General features: G+C 46.3%; 1 protein-coding gene across 1 annotated transcript in view; it reads right to left on the reverse strand.

The window, feature by feature from the left end:
• Positions 1-13,229, reverse strand: part of PYGL (glycogen phosphorylase L) — a 55,949-nt gene that overhangs the window by 16,137 nt on the left and 26,583 nt on the right. The window contains exons 7-10 of the mRNA XM_082242651.1: positions 9,801-9,883; positions 3,185-3,328; positions 3,009-3,101; positions 343-489 (exon numbers count right to left, since the gene is read on the reverse strand). Coding sequence (XP_082098777.1) covers positions 343-489; positions 3,009-3,101; positions 3,185-3,328; positions 9,801-9,883 — 467 coding nt within the window. The remainder of the gene's footprint in view (positions 1-342; positions 490-3,008; positions 3,102-3,184; positions 3,329-9,800; positions 9,884-13,229) is intronic.

Raw genomic sequence — 13,229 nt, forward strand, 5'->3', positions numbered from 1 at the left:
GATTAAAAGGAAACCTGTCACAACAAACATATTGGCTGCCACTTCTGACTACAGCCATGCAAAGCAAAGCCGACTGTCATATTTATTCGGCTTCAATACACTGAGGCAAACACTGAGGCAAAAGACAGTACAAGTGCATGCCAATCTGACTTTTTCTGACTTTCCTTTGCTGCATGCATGGATTTAAATATAAAAAAAAAAACTCAAGATAGCCAGGCAATCTGCATTTTTTTTTATTAAACGGAAGCCAGTTATTGCTGCCTCCTTGCTTCCGACAGGTGACATTTAAATGAAAGTAAGTCATAAGTGAGGATTTGGATCTTGGGGAGGAAAAAGCCTTACATCCAGATGCCTCTGGTTTATTTCATAGATGATCTGCAGGTGTCGGGGAAGGAGCTTCTCCAACAGGTCCACCGGCCATCGCTCTAGAGCCTCGGGCAACACTGTGTGGTTAGTGTAGGCAAAGGTCTTCGTGGTGATTTCCCAGGCCTAAGAGGGCAGAGATAATAAACAAAATGAGAAATGCAAATGGCTAGCTCTTAGGTTCTATTCACACACCAATGTGTTTTTGCATGCTTTTTGCTGAAATGCAGGACATTAGTTTTTACAAAATGGGTTCCTATGGAGCATGTTCACATCAATGCATTTTTGTGCCTCTGCATTTTTTGCATTTTTTGGTTCAATAGACTTCAATGCAGAAGCTGCAGAAAAGCATGTAGTGCGTTTTTACTGCAATTTGCGTTTTTAAATCTGCCCAACAAATCCCCCCCCCCCCACCCTACAGAAACACTCAAAAGCAACATGTGAAAAATAGGGCAATAACAGAGCCCTGCCCAACCCAAAAATATTTTCAAAACCACCAAATTATATTACATCCGGGTTGGAAAATCTGGTCTGCGATATCTGCTGAAAGGGAGCATCAACCAGACCCAATTCAATACCGCGATCCCCCGCTGATGCAGTAATGCTAGAACTGGGCCCAACACTTTCATGAAGACCCAAGAAGAGGAAGCGAGACTAAAGGGTAACGCCACAAATTGATAATGTTCCTTGCCCACGGCAAAGCGGAGGAAGCCCCGATAGGCAACACATATTGGGATGTGAAGGTAGGCATTCTTGTTGTCGATGGAGGCGAGGAAATCCCCCTGATGTACGCATGGACTCCATGTGGACCTTCTGTACCCGCACAAAGCGGTTTAGCGCCTTAAGGTCCGATATTAAAGGTCCGATATTGGGCGCACCATGCCCTCCTTCCTGGGAACTTTAACAGGTTTGAGTAAAAACCTTGAAAAACTTTCCGACTTTGGAGCCAGAACAATCACCCCTTGAAGTAACAAATCTTGCACCGCCCCATAGAGATCCTTTAGGTCAGTGGTCCTCAACTCCGGTCCTCAGGGCCCACTAACAGGCCAGATTTTAAGTATTACCTTGGGGGAGATGCAGACTAGAGTACTGCAATCACTGAGCAGCAAATTATATCAACTGGGATGTATTTCAGTTATCTTGCAAACCTGGCCTGTTAGTGGGCCTTGAGGACCAGGGTTGATGACCACTGCTTTAGGTGATCTGGGTATTAAGTGCAGGTTGGAAAGGAAGAACCTTTCCTAAGGATATGATCGAAACTCAATCCTGTAGCAGGAGCGAATGACTTTGTGGACCCACTTGTCCTGGATCAGGGAGGTCCACAGATCCAGAAAGCAGGAAAGACTCCCCCCCACATATGAATGAGGGCCCCCCTTTATGTAGAGGAATTTTTGTCCGCAAGTCTGGCAGCACCTGCTCATGGTTTGCCCGACCAAGACTTTTTGCAACCCTCAGCGGAGGGCCAAAAGGGCTTGGATCCCTTGTCTTGAGACCCTGAGGGACGAAAGCCGCTTCTGGGCCGAAAAGGAGGGTCCCCTTCTGCGACTGGACTCTTTACCCCTGGAAGTCTGGAGGAAGAAGAGTACTTTCTCCCTGTGAAGCTCCAAACAGGCGATCCCCCTTGAATTGAAGATCAAACAAGGCCTTCTTGAAAGCCTGGTTCGCAGACCAGCATTTCAGCCATATAAGGCTGAGACAGACAATTTAGCAAGCAGGGGAGCGGCATCCAAAGGAGGCGTCACAGACAAACTGTAGCCCTTGTGACCGAAATTTTAGAGGGGCTGGGAACCTAGGAGTCCGAACATCCCAGGGAGGGGCCTACATTCACCCCAAGACCCTACAGGGGTAGGGGGGGGGGGAAAGGGGGACAGCTACTTACCACACCAGGAACAGGGTGGGCACTGCTCCAGACTGGACACCGCTCCATTGTAATGTGGGTGCTGTCGGCCAGGAGGAAATGCTGCGACTCTGGCTGAAGCCAGTTCGTATGCATTCGTGAGGCGTTTAACTCAGAGGCCAGCCCCCGTACAGTGGGGCTATGTCGCGACCGTCCTGTGGTCTGCACATGCTCACTGGCGCCCCGCCCCCCCCCCCCCCCCCCCAAGGATCTAGATTATCCAGTGTGTTGCCCAGTCCAGCACTTGATTGTAGCTCACACAGGAACAAAAATGATAATAAAAAAAAAAAAAATGAAACAAATTCCATCTAAAAAAGAAAAAAATGCCAGGATCAGAGATCCCAGCAAGGAACTAAGTCCTTACTCCTGACTAGGCAGGAAAAAAAAAAAAAAAAAAAAACGGAATATCTATATAGCAGGAAGTGGGAGTATACCCCCCTGGGACTGCCCCATAGGCGTGTTCAAGCTTTCTCTCTGTCTAGTGTCCTACTCCTGTAGGGGGCAGCATAGCCCTACGGTCAGGAAGATGAAGAGCTGTGTCCGTCAATGAACGAAAGAAAATTAATTTTATTTAATATAGCAATTTACCTTTAAAGTGCATTGCGTTTTTTTTTTTTTTTTGAGAGTGAAGCCCTCACCCCAGCGCCCCTCCCTCTCCATTTTCTGTGGTCCACAAACTCTTTCATACATAATGCGCAGCTACAATATGCAGTTTACCTTGTTTCCCGCACATTTATGGGTGACTTACCTTTTCCCATGGAAGTTTCTCTATATCCAGGAATACTCTCATCAGTTCTGGGATTCCCAGCGCCGGGTGAGTGTCATTAAGTTGAATGGCCACCTGAAAGACAGCCGTACTGCAGATGAATATATAATGCAATGTCAGAGACCACGCTAAATGCATTTCATGGGAGCTCATCGTACCTTGTCTGGAAAAGAATCAAACCCGGACCGGATTGTGTCCCGGGATCCGAATCTGGCCGCTTTGAATCGGCGTATGATGTCCTGCAGAGTGGCAGCAACCACAAAGTACTCCTGCTTCAGACGCAGCTCCTTTCCTTCAAAAAACTAAAAAAAAAAAAAAAAAACATTAACTGATAATAAAATTGATTATCAGGATTACCTTATTCTTCCCAATCATTACTTTCTACTTTGGTAAAAATAAATTGAACTTATGAAGGAAGACACCGGGTCTCTTACAGCAAGCTTTATTCAAGATACGATCACATCAAAAAATAGTGCAACGTTTCGGAGCCGCACAGGACCCCTTCGTCAGGCATGTGATGTCACACGCCTGAGCCTGACGAAACGGTCCTGTTAGGCTCCGAAACGTTGCACTATTTTTTGATGTGATCGTATCTTGAACAAAGCTTTTTGGACTGCTTTTGCAAGATCCTTGGTGTGCTGGCGAATATGTATTTACTTGTAACTAATCCAGATGCCAACTGGTGATCGCTTCAGCACCCAGTACACAGGAGCCTACAACCCAGGAAGGTGTGCGATAGGAATATGCAGAGATGTATAGTAACTAAGTAGAACTACTTCACTACTGTACTTAAGTACCGAAAGGCGGTATCTGTACTTTCCTAGAGTAGAATTTTTTTCTACTACTTCCACTTTTACTTCACTACATTTTTTCGATGATTTCAATACTTCTACTCGATATATTTTTTTTGTGCTGCATAGTTACTCGTTACAATTATAAAAATTACCACTGCCAGAACAATAGATGGCAGGTTTCATGAAGCTCAAAACATGCGTATCATCAGCGCATATGAAAATAAAAGCTACTATATGTATAAATAAAAGCTGCATTTGAAATAATAAAAAAATATGATGTTCAAACTTTTGACTTCTTTATTAACTACATAACACAGTACTTGTACTTTTACTTTCAGTACTTCAGTAGCAATTTTTTTTTCAAAACTACTGGTACTTTTACTTTCAGTACTTGAGTAGCAAAATTTTTAAAAAACTACTTGCAATACTTAAGTGGAAGTGCTAAAGTATTCAACATTTTTTTTACTTAAGTCACTTTTTGATTGAGCACTTCCACTTCTACTCAAGTATGGGTTTCGAGTACTTTATACAACTCTGGGAATATGAACTATACAGGGTCTCTTACAGCACAAGATGACCATTGGAGGAGTTTTTCAAAGCTAAAATTCCAGCTAAATACACAGATGTGAATGGTATTACCTGCAAAAACATTTAAAAAAGGTAAAATCCAGATGGGATGATTTCTACTGCATTTTTACAGTGGTCCAGCTTGGCACAAGTATGCATATCTCACACATTAGGGGCATTCTGAGGAAGCTGGAAATCAGTGTAGTAGTCAGCACTACTACAGTGATAGCCACAATCTTCTGGGTCCTGTGGTGAGTGGCTTCCCCTGTGTACATGACCACAGTGGGGGGGGGGGGGTCACTCACTTGGAACACACACACTATAAATTGTGGAGGTGCCAAATGAGCGACCCCCCCCTGTGGTCACTGTGCAGAGGGGAAGCCGCTCGCAGAAGACCCAAAAGATTGTGCACTACTGACTACTACAGTGATTTGCAGCTTCCACAGAGATCCATCAGGTACGAGTAATGCACTTCACCTGTGCAAAGCAAAAAAGTATGCAATACAAAGAATTCTGGAGCTCCGCTTGAGCCCCATTTGCACAGTCTTGGGACAACGCACTTCTAGCAGACAAGTGGCTGATCCTGAATAGTCACTGCAGCAGGGCAGGAACACACCCCCATCCTATTGATTGGACGAAGAATGAGCAGCAGAACACTGACAGAGCTATCCTTCTGTGTTCTCCTGTCTGCACATGAGCAATGCTGCCAAGCCCAATTGGTAAACCCCCCCCATTAACAAAATAACTTAAAGTGGAGTTCCACCCTATTTTTATACTTACCTCCATCTTCTCGCTCCGGGTCAGGTGAAAAAGAAATGGATAATCGCATATTTTATTTTTTTTTTTTTACTTACCTCGTAGCGAAGAAAAAATACTTACCTTACTTCCTTCTTCCTCCTTCCTCGGCCGCGGCCCGTCTTCACTTCCTGGCTCTGCAATGATTCCTGGGAGCTGAACGTCATCGCTCCCAGGAATCAATGCGCCTGCACCGGCCCCGTCAGTTCCGGGTCGCGCGCGTCATCCCCTTCTAAACAGCTTCTGGGCATGCCCAGAAGCTGTAGAGGGATGACGCGCGCGACCCGGAAGTGACGTCGGGGCCGGCGCAGAGCATCGTGGGACCAAAGAAGGCGGAAGAAGATGCCGAAGGGGATCTCGCTGGCTTCAAGCTGCCCACATCTGAGATGGCAGCGCTGGACAAGACGTTTGCAAGGTAAGTATTTGTCCTAACAGGTAAGTGCAACCCGGGACAGATCAGAGGCTAGCCATTGTGGAATGCACTAGCCCTGACTGTACCAGGGGTATTAAAAAAAAAAAAAAAAATCCAGGGTGGAACTCCGCTTTAATTGCTAGAAGTCAATACTTTCGCCAACATTGCTTCTGCAGGACCTCTTAGTCTTCGCAGCAAAAAGCATTGGGCTATATGCCTGTACCAGAGCCCAGTTCTAGATGTTGACGCGTTTCGCCAACATTGCCTCCTCAGGACCTTTTAGGGTGGAATTCTGTAATTGGTTGCTGAATGTTAATTAACTGTCATACCCTAGGGTTCAAAGTTATTTTTATTTTCGGTTTACCAGAAAAACATTAAGAATCATCAAGGAGAGAGAGACACAATCTGTTGTAAGATCTAGATTCCCACTGTATACAATGGACAGCAGCCTACAATAATAGATATGATGTAAATCAGATGGTACAAAAAAAAAAAAAAAAAAAACACGTCAGATGGTACAGAAAAACCCATCCACAATGCACGCTGCCCATACCCATAACTGGGAGCCATCCTCAAACTCACAGCAGCCGTGTATCACCATCTGGCTTTATCATACGCTGCTGTTTATATACAGTGGGAATCTAGATCTGACAAAAGATTGGGTCTCTCGCTCCTTGATTCTTGATGTTTTTCTGGGAAACTGCAAATAAAAAAAAAAAAACTGAACCATAGGATATGACCGTTAATTAACATTCAGCGACCAATTACGGAATTCCACCCTAATACTATATCACCATCAAGAACTGGGCTCTGGTATAGGCATATAAGCCAATGGCTTTTTGCTTCAAAGACTCAAAGGTCCCAAAGAGGCAAGGTTGGCGAAATTAAGTTAATAAAAACAGCTCTAGCATATATCTGTATTGGCCAAACCGAGCATCTTTTTTATGTTTATGAATTTGTAATAAAATGTATCTTTGTCTATACTGTTGTCACTTTCATTTTCTGGTACAAGTCCAATAGGTTCCTATTCATTTTTTGGCGGTGATCATTATGCATAAGGTACTGCAATTAACCAGTTCATTTGAATAGTCATTTAAAGTCAGTCAGCCAGCCAATGAGGAGAGAAAGGGGGCAGGGCCAGACTGTGGCTCCCTGTCTGAATGGTTCAGCTCGGGTGCCCCCATAGCAAGCGGCTTGATTTGGGGGCACTCAACAGAAGGGAGAAGCCAGAAATTACCGAAGAGGGACCAGAGAATAGGAGGATCTGGGCTGCTGTGTGCAAAACTTAATTCACAGAGCAGGTAAGTATAACCAGTTTGTTAAATTTTAACAAAAAAAAAAAAAAATGCAGCGCAATTAATGAAACAACCAATGAAAATAAATACAATATACATGTACATTTATTTATATATTTTTTATTGGTTGTTTCATTTATTGCACAGCATTTTTTTTGGATATATTGTGAATGCACTTATGAGATAGTGGAGTGCTTACAGTAATTAACTGCAGTCTGGTTTCTCGTGGGATTTATTTGTAAATTACAACTTTAGTATCATTTTAAGCTAGGGCCATGACAGCTGCCACGTGTTTCTTTTCAGGGTGGCTTGTTTCTCTTGCAACATCCTATGAAGTCACACATGCAGGGACTATAGTGATGTCCCCCTACACTGTGTGCATCAATAGAAAAACACAGTCTTATAGCCCAGGATGGCAGGGAGCTCCCCTGCTCCTTCCTCCTCTCCAAGCTAAGAGACTTGGTGGAGACTGCACTGGTCACTATTAACCACTTCTGGACCAGAGGGTTTTATCCCCTTAATGACCAGGCCATTTTTTTTGCGATACGGCACTGCGTTACTTTAACTGACAATTGCGCGACAATCGGGCAGCGCTGTACCCAAATACAATTGAGGTTACCCCCACAAATAGAGCTTTCTTTTGGGTGGCATTTGATCACGTTTGCGGTTTTTATTTTTTGCGCTATATTACACATAATATATATCTCCCCCCATCTCCATCTCTCCCCCCCATCTCTATCTCTCCCCCCCATCTCTATCTCTCCCCCCAGCTCTATCTCTCCCCCCATATAGATTGGTTTGGAACAAAGTTAGGGTTTACAAAACTAGGGGATAGATTTATGGCATTTTAAATTTTATTAGTAATGGCTGCAATCAGCAATAATTAGCAGGACTGCGATATTGCGGCAGACAGATCGGACACCCAACTGACAGTTTTGAGGAAACCAGTGACATTACTACAGTAAAAATATGCACTGTTACTGTACTGACACTGGCAGGGAAGGGTTCAACACCAGGGGGCAAACCAAGGGTAAATTGTGTCCCTAGGTGGTGCCTTCTAACTGTGGGGGATGGACTCAATAGATGAACACAGATATCCCTGTTCCTAAATAGCAGGGACAAAAGATCCCTGTGTTCATCTCTGACAGAACGGAGGTCTGCCTTGTTTACATCAGCAGACCACCGTTCTGTCTTTCTGGGGAGCGATCGCTGGTGGCCGGGGGAAATTGCATCCGCCGAACTGGCTGATTCTCTCCCCCTCTGACCAATCAGTGCATGCACCCCCACTGGCTATTGCACGAAATGACGTACAGGTACGTCATTTTGCACAATAGAGCCGACTTGCCGCAGTATATGTACTGCTGGCGGTCGGCAAGTGGTTAAAAGAAGGATGGGCTTTTTTTTTTTTTTTTTTAAATCATGCTTACCTAGGTGGATGCTGCATCTGTCTCCCACTGGCTTTAACACTGAGTATGGAGCGATCAAACACCGCTGATAGCTTGGTTCTTAGAGCTCCCAAAGCAGAGAGCTGGTGACTAAGTCACCAGCTCTCTCTCCCCCCCCCCCATGCTCACTGGAGTGTTTGGGCTGTGGAGGGGGTTGGGAGCAGCATGCTGAGAGGCTCCCAGTTTTTTCCCCTTTTGCTGCTTACCTCAAGGCAGAACTTTGTTTTGATTGGTCAGCAATCGCATTGCGGCCAATCAGATGTGAGGATATGGGATCATACCATTATGTAATAACAGAGAGGGGGATGAAGTGAAGCGGCACTCCACTGCAAGTTAAAGAGTCGTAACATTAATAATGACTCTGTCTGTCAGATAGTGGTGAGGAGAGTGTGCGAGTTGTTTTTTGGTGGCTTTTTGATGAAAGAGCTACAGGAGATGATACAAGAAGAAATCCTACAGCTGATGCTATAATGGAGGTGAGGTCTTATCTTGAGGAGTCCATCATCCAAGGAGCAGAAGACCCACTGAGCTGGTGGCAGGCCAAGGCCTCAGTCTTTCCACGCCTGGTGAAGGCGATTGAGGGGAGACCGTATTCAGGGCCATCTTTAACACAGGGCAAAAGGGGCAGCTGCCCTGGGCCCAGTCATTGTTGTGGGGCCCAAAGCAGCAGCCCCTTGAACCCGCGCTGCCTGCAAGTAGATACTAAGTGGATTTTGGAGGGCCCAAGAAAATATTTGCCCAAGGTCCAATCAATAATAAACACAGCCCTGTGTGTATTGTGGCAACATCGGTTCCTTCAGAGAGAATCTTAAAAACCAGGAATATAATCACAGAAAGAAGAAATAGGATCAGTCCATCAAAGCTGAGGCATCTGATTTTTTTTGAATGCCAATCTTCACTGAGGACATTAATACTGTTTGCTTGAGTTTGGTTTCTGTTCTGTGGATTTATTTGCTGTTTTGTTGTTAATTTGTGCAATAAAAGATTAAAATATTTAACAAAAGAATGGTTTTGTAACAAAATGAATGCACAAAATTAGGCAATTATAAGGATTCTCATAAAAACACTGCACATGAAAGGGTTTTCAACACACAAGCCATTAATTTTTGCAAAAGCTATGGTAAAATAAAGGCCTACAAAAAATCCTAAATTAAGAGCCTTTCAGGAGTCGAAAGAGCCGATCTTTGGGAGCTGAGCCAAAAGAGCCGAACTTCCCATCACCATAGGAGAAGTACAGTCAAACCAGCTTTGGCTGTACTACACCAGAAGTTCAGGGAAGCAGCACAGAGCAGGTGCCAGCAGCATTGAAAGTTGTATATTACCAAGTGCCTGAGGCAAGGATTTTCATAGTTTACTGGGGAATGGTTACTATTAGTGTGCTCAAAGTGTTAAGCTATAGAAATAATTTACGGTTTGCTATAGAAATAATTTACGGTTTAATATAACTTTAATAGTAGGCCTCTTACATTATCATTTGGATAGAGCACTCGAGAGATGTTCTCTGCCAGGTTACGGTCCAATACAGCCTCGATGTAATCACCAACATTAACTAGAACAGAAATCCAAGAGTCAAGAAGCTGCCCATTATAGTCTATGCAATGTAATACAACTATTTCTTCAATGGCAGCCAATACAGGATCCTACAAGAAGTGTATGGAGTCTATGGACCATCTGCACATTAATGTACAACTCCGTCCAGCTTTAAGTTCTATTATTCGCGGGCTGTGAGATGGAACCATAGTTGCCAACAGTCCCATTTTGGCCAGAAAATCCCAAGAAACAGGTTTTATTCCGGGCAGGGGAGGGCTGGGCCAGGGCGTCTGATCACCCGTAAAGGAAAGTCGCACCACACATAGCAAGCTGGGTGAGCTGGTAGCTGGGACTGGGTGATGGAGGGATGCAGCAGACAACCTGAGTCAGCTACTGGCTGAGGAGGTAGCAGAAGGCGGGCTGCAGCGCTTCCCAGCCAATGGGTCCACCTTTCAGGCTTCCTATCCCAGCCAATGGGTGCGCTGGCACCATTATCGGCCGTGTGTATGGAGCAGCACTACGGATTGAGGTGAATTAGAACAATGCTATGAACAGTACTATAAATCTGTAAAGAACAAAGTGTAGCTGCAGTCTCTCCCTCTGCAACATACTGGAAGGGGAATCTGCTTTCCCTTTCTCCCCCCCCCCCCCTCCACCCTTCTTGCTTTCCCTTTCTCTCCCCCCCCCCTCCACCCTTCTTGCTTTCCCTTTCTCCCCCCCCCCCCTTACCCTTCTTGCTTTCCCTTTCTCCCCCCCCCCCTTACCCTTCTTGCTTTCCCTTTCTCCCCCCCCCCCCTTACCCTTCTTGCTTTCCCTTTCTCCCCCCCCCCCCTTACCCTTCTTGCTTTCCCTTTCTCCCCCCCCCCCCCCTTACCCTTCTTGCTTTCCCTTTCTCCCCCCCCCCCCCCCTTACCCTTCTTGCTTTCCCTTTCTCCCCCCCCCCCCCTTACCCTTCTTGCTTTCCCTTTCTCCCCCCCCCCCTTACCCTTCTTGCTTTCCCTTTCTCCCCCCCCCCTCCACCCTTCTTGCTTTCCCTTTCTCCCCCCCCTCCACCCTTCTTGCTTTCCCTCTCCCCCCTCCATCCCTCATGCTTTTCCTCTCTCCCCCCCCCCCCTCCACCCTTCTTGCTTTCCTTTCTCCCCCCCCCCCTCCACCCTTCTTGCTTTCCCTCTCCCCCCTCCATCCCTCTTGCTTTCCCTCTCTCCCCCCCTCCATCCCTCTTGCTTTTCCTCCTCTCCCCCCCTCCATCCCTCTTGCTTTTCCTCTCTCCCCCCCCCCCTCCATCCCTCTTGCTTTCCCCCTCCCCCCCCCCCACTCCATCCCTCTTGCTTTCCCCCTCCCCCCCCACTCCATCCCTCTTGCTTTCCCCCTCCCCCCCCACTCCATCCCTCTTGCTTTCCCCCTCCCCCCACCATCCTTCTTGCTTTCCCTCTTCCTCCATCCCTCTTGATTTCCCTCTTCCCCCCTCCATCCCCCTTTTTCTTTGTCTCCCTCCTTCCCTCTCTCTTTTACTCTTTCCCTCCATCCCCCTGTCTTTTCTTCCCTCTCCCTCCATCCCTCTTGCTTTCCCACTCTCTCGCCTTCTCGCACCCTCCCTCTTTTTCTTTTTATATATATTACATTACATATTACCACATTCTCCACTATGCAAGTCATCTCAAGACTATTTAACCACACCCCTTTAGTGTAAGTGAAACCACGGCCATTTTTCACTGCAGTGTGCTTTTTTTTTTTTAAACCCCATTAGACCATGCCTACAAATGAATACCCCGCCCCTAATTAAAAATACTCCACCTACAGAAAGGAAAAAATAAATAAAATGTCCCTAAAAACGACTTTTCAGGGAATGTTGGCATCTATGAGGAAGGAATGTGTCACTTCTGCAACGGTATTATTCAGAGCGGATTTTTATGGTCAGCTTTCATCAAAAAGGACAGAACAGGCTTAGAGGAAACTGTTGTAATGCAGTTTTTGCAAACAAGCATCTTACAAAATCAGTTCCTCCGACCTCTGTACAATACAGCTTGGTAAACCTCAAAAATTGTTAGATATGGGTATTTCTGCAAAATAGAAGGCTTTACAATATACAAACCACAAATTAACCCCCATTTAGAGCTCAAAGAGGATCTTCAGCCTGTTTACCATACTGTAGCTGCTGACTTAATAAAAAGAACACTTACCTATCCAGGGATCCAGTGCTGTCCTCACCTGGGCCGATCTTCAGGTCCCTGGTGCTGGCATGTTTACTGGGGTCCATAAGAAAGCAGAGGTAGGGTGCTACTACCCAATAAGAGGAGGGAATTTTTAGAGCGGCTGAGTGGGGAAAGGCGATCGTACAGCTGCAATGCCAATCAAGAATGATCTCACTACCTAGTGAACAAGGCCCACAAGGCTGAAACGCAGGGCGGCTGGGCACTGATTTCATGAGGGGGGTGGGGATTTGTGCTAGGAGGGGGATTTGGAGTGGGGAAGAATGTATACTGATGGGAAATTTGAGAGGGGTGGAAGACTTTTGCTAGGGAGGCATTTGAGAAGTGAAGGGGGCAGAGATTTGAGCTGGGGGGGGGGGGGGGAGTTGCAGAGGGTGGCTGATTTGTACTGGGAGGGAGAATTTACTCTTTGGGGGTAATCATGCAGATTAGTGCCCACTTTTTTGTTGTGGGGGGGGATTTTTGCTGACAATGCTCCTATATCTGGGGGGGGGGGGGGGGGGGGGGGTCCAGTTTCTCATGTTCGCCCTGTGCTCTAGGTGACCTTGCCCTGGCACTGCTGAAAAACCCATTTACATTTGCTATTTGATATGGTGTCTTTAAGAGAACCAATAAATTCTGAAGATTTAAAAAGGAGCAAGCAAGGAGTTGGGACTCATGTTTACTGGGGGAGGGGTTAAGCCGGCTGCAACTCCTTGCAGCTTCACAGCCGGCTTTCCACTACGCATGCTCTTTGGGAAAGGCCCGGCAGCCTTCTGGGACCTATGACGTGTTCCGAGGGGGCAAGTGCGGGTTTCCGAATGCATACAGCACGTGTGTCAAACACAAGGCTTGCCAGGCCATTTCATGTGGCCCTTGCACCTCCTGTACAGCTGCAGAACCGCCCCTAGACTCCGCCCTCACCTTCTCTCGGCAGCAGAGAGGTGGACAGAACTCCTTCTACAGATCCTGTGCTTCTCCATGCAGCCACTAAGGCTCATTTTTGCCCCCTGTCTCAGCAGTTGGCAGCAAGGAGGACATCAGAACTCCCATAGATCCTACGCCTCTGTGCGGCCGCAGCACCCCCTTGTTTCCGCTTCCCCTGGTCTCAGCACTTAAGACTCTGAAAACTGACTCCAGTCCTCCTTCAGACCCTGCACTTTCTACTTCCTAGCT

This window comes from Pelophylax lessonae, assembly GCF_965119305.1.
Source record: "Pelophylax lessonae genome assembly, chromosome: 13".
NCBI classification, from domain to species: domain Eukaryota; kingdom Metazoa; phylum Chordata; class Amphibia; order Anura; family Ranidae; genus Pelophylax; species Pelophylax lessonae.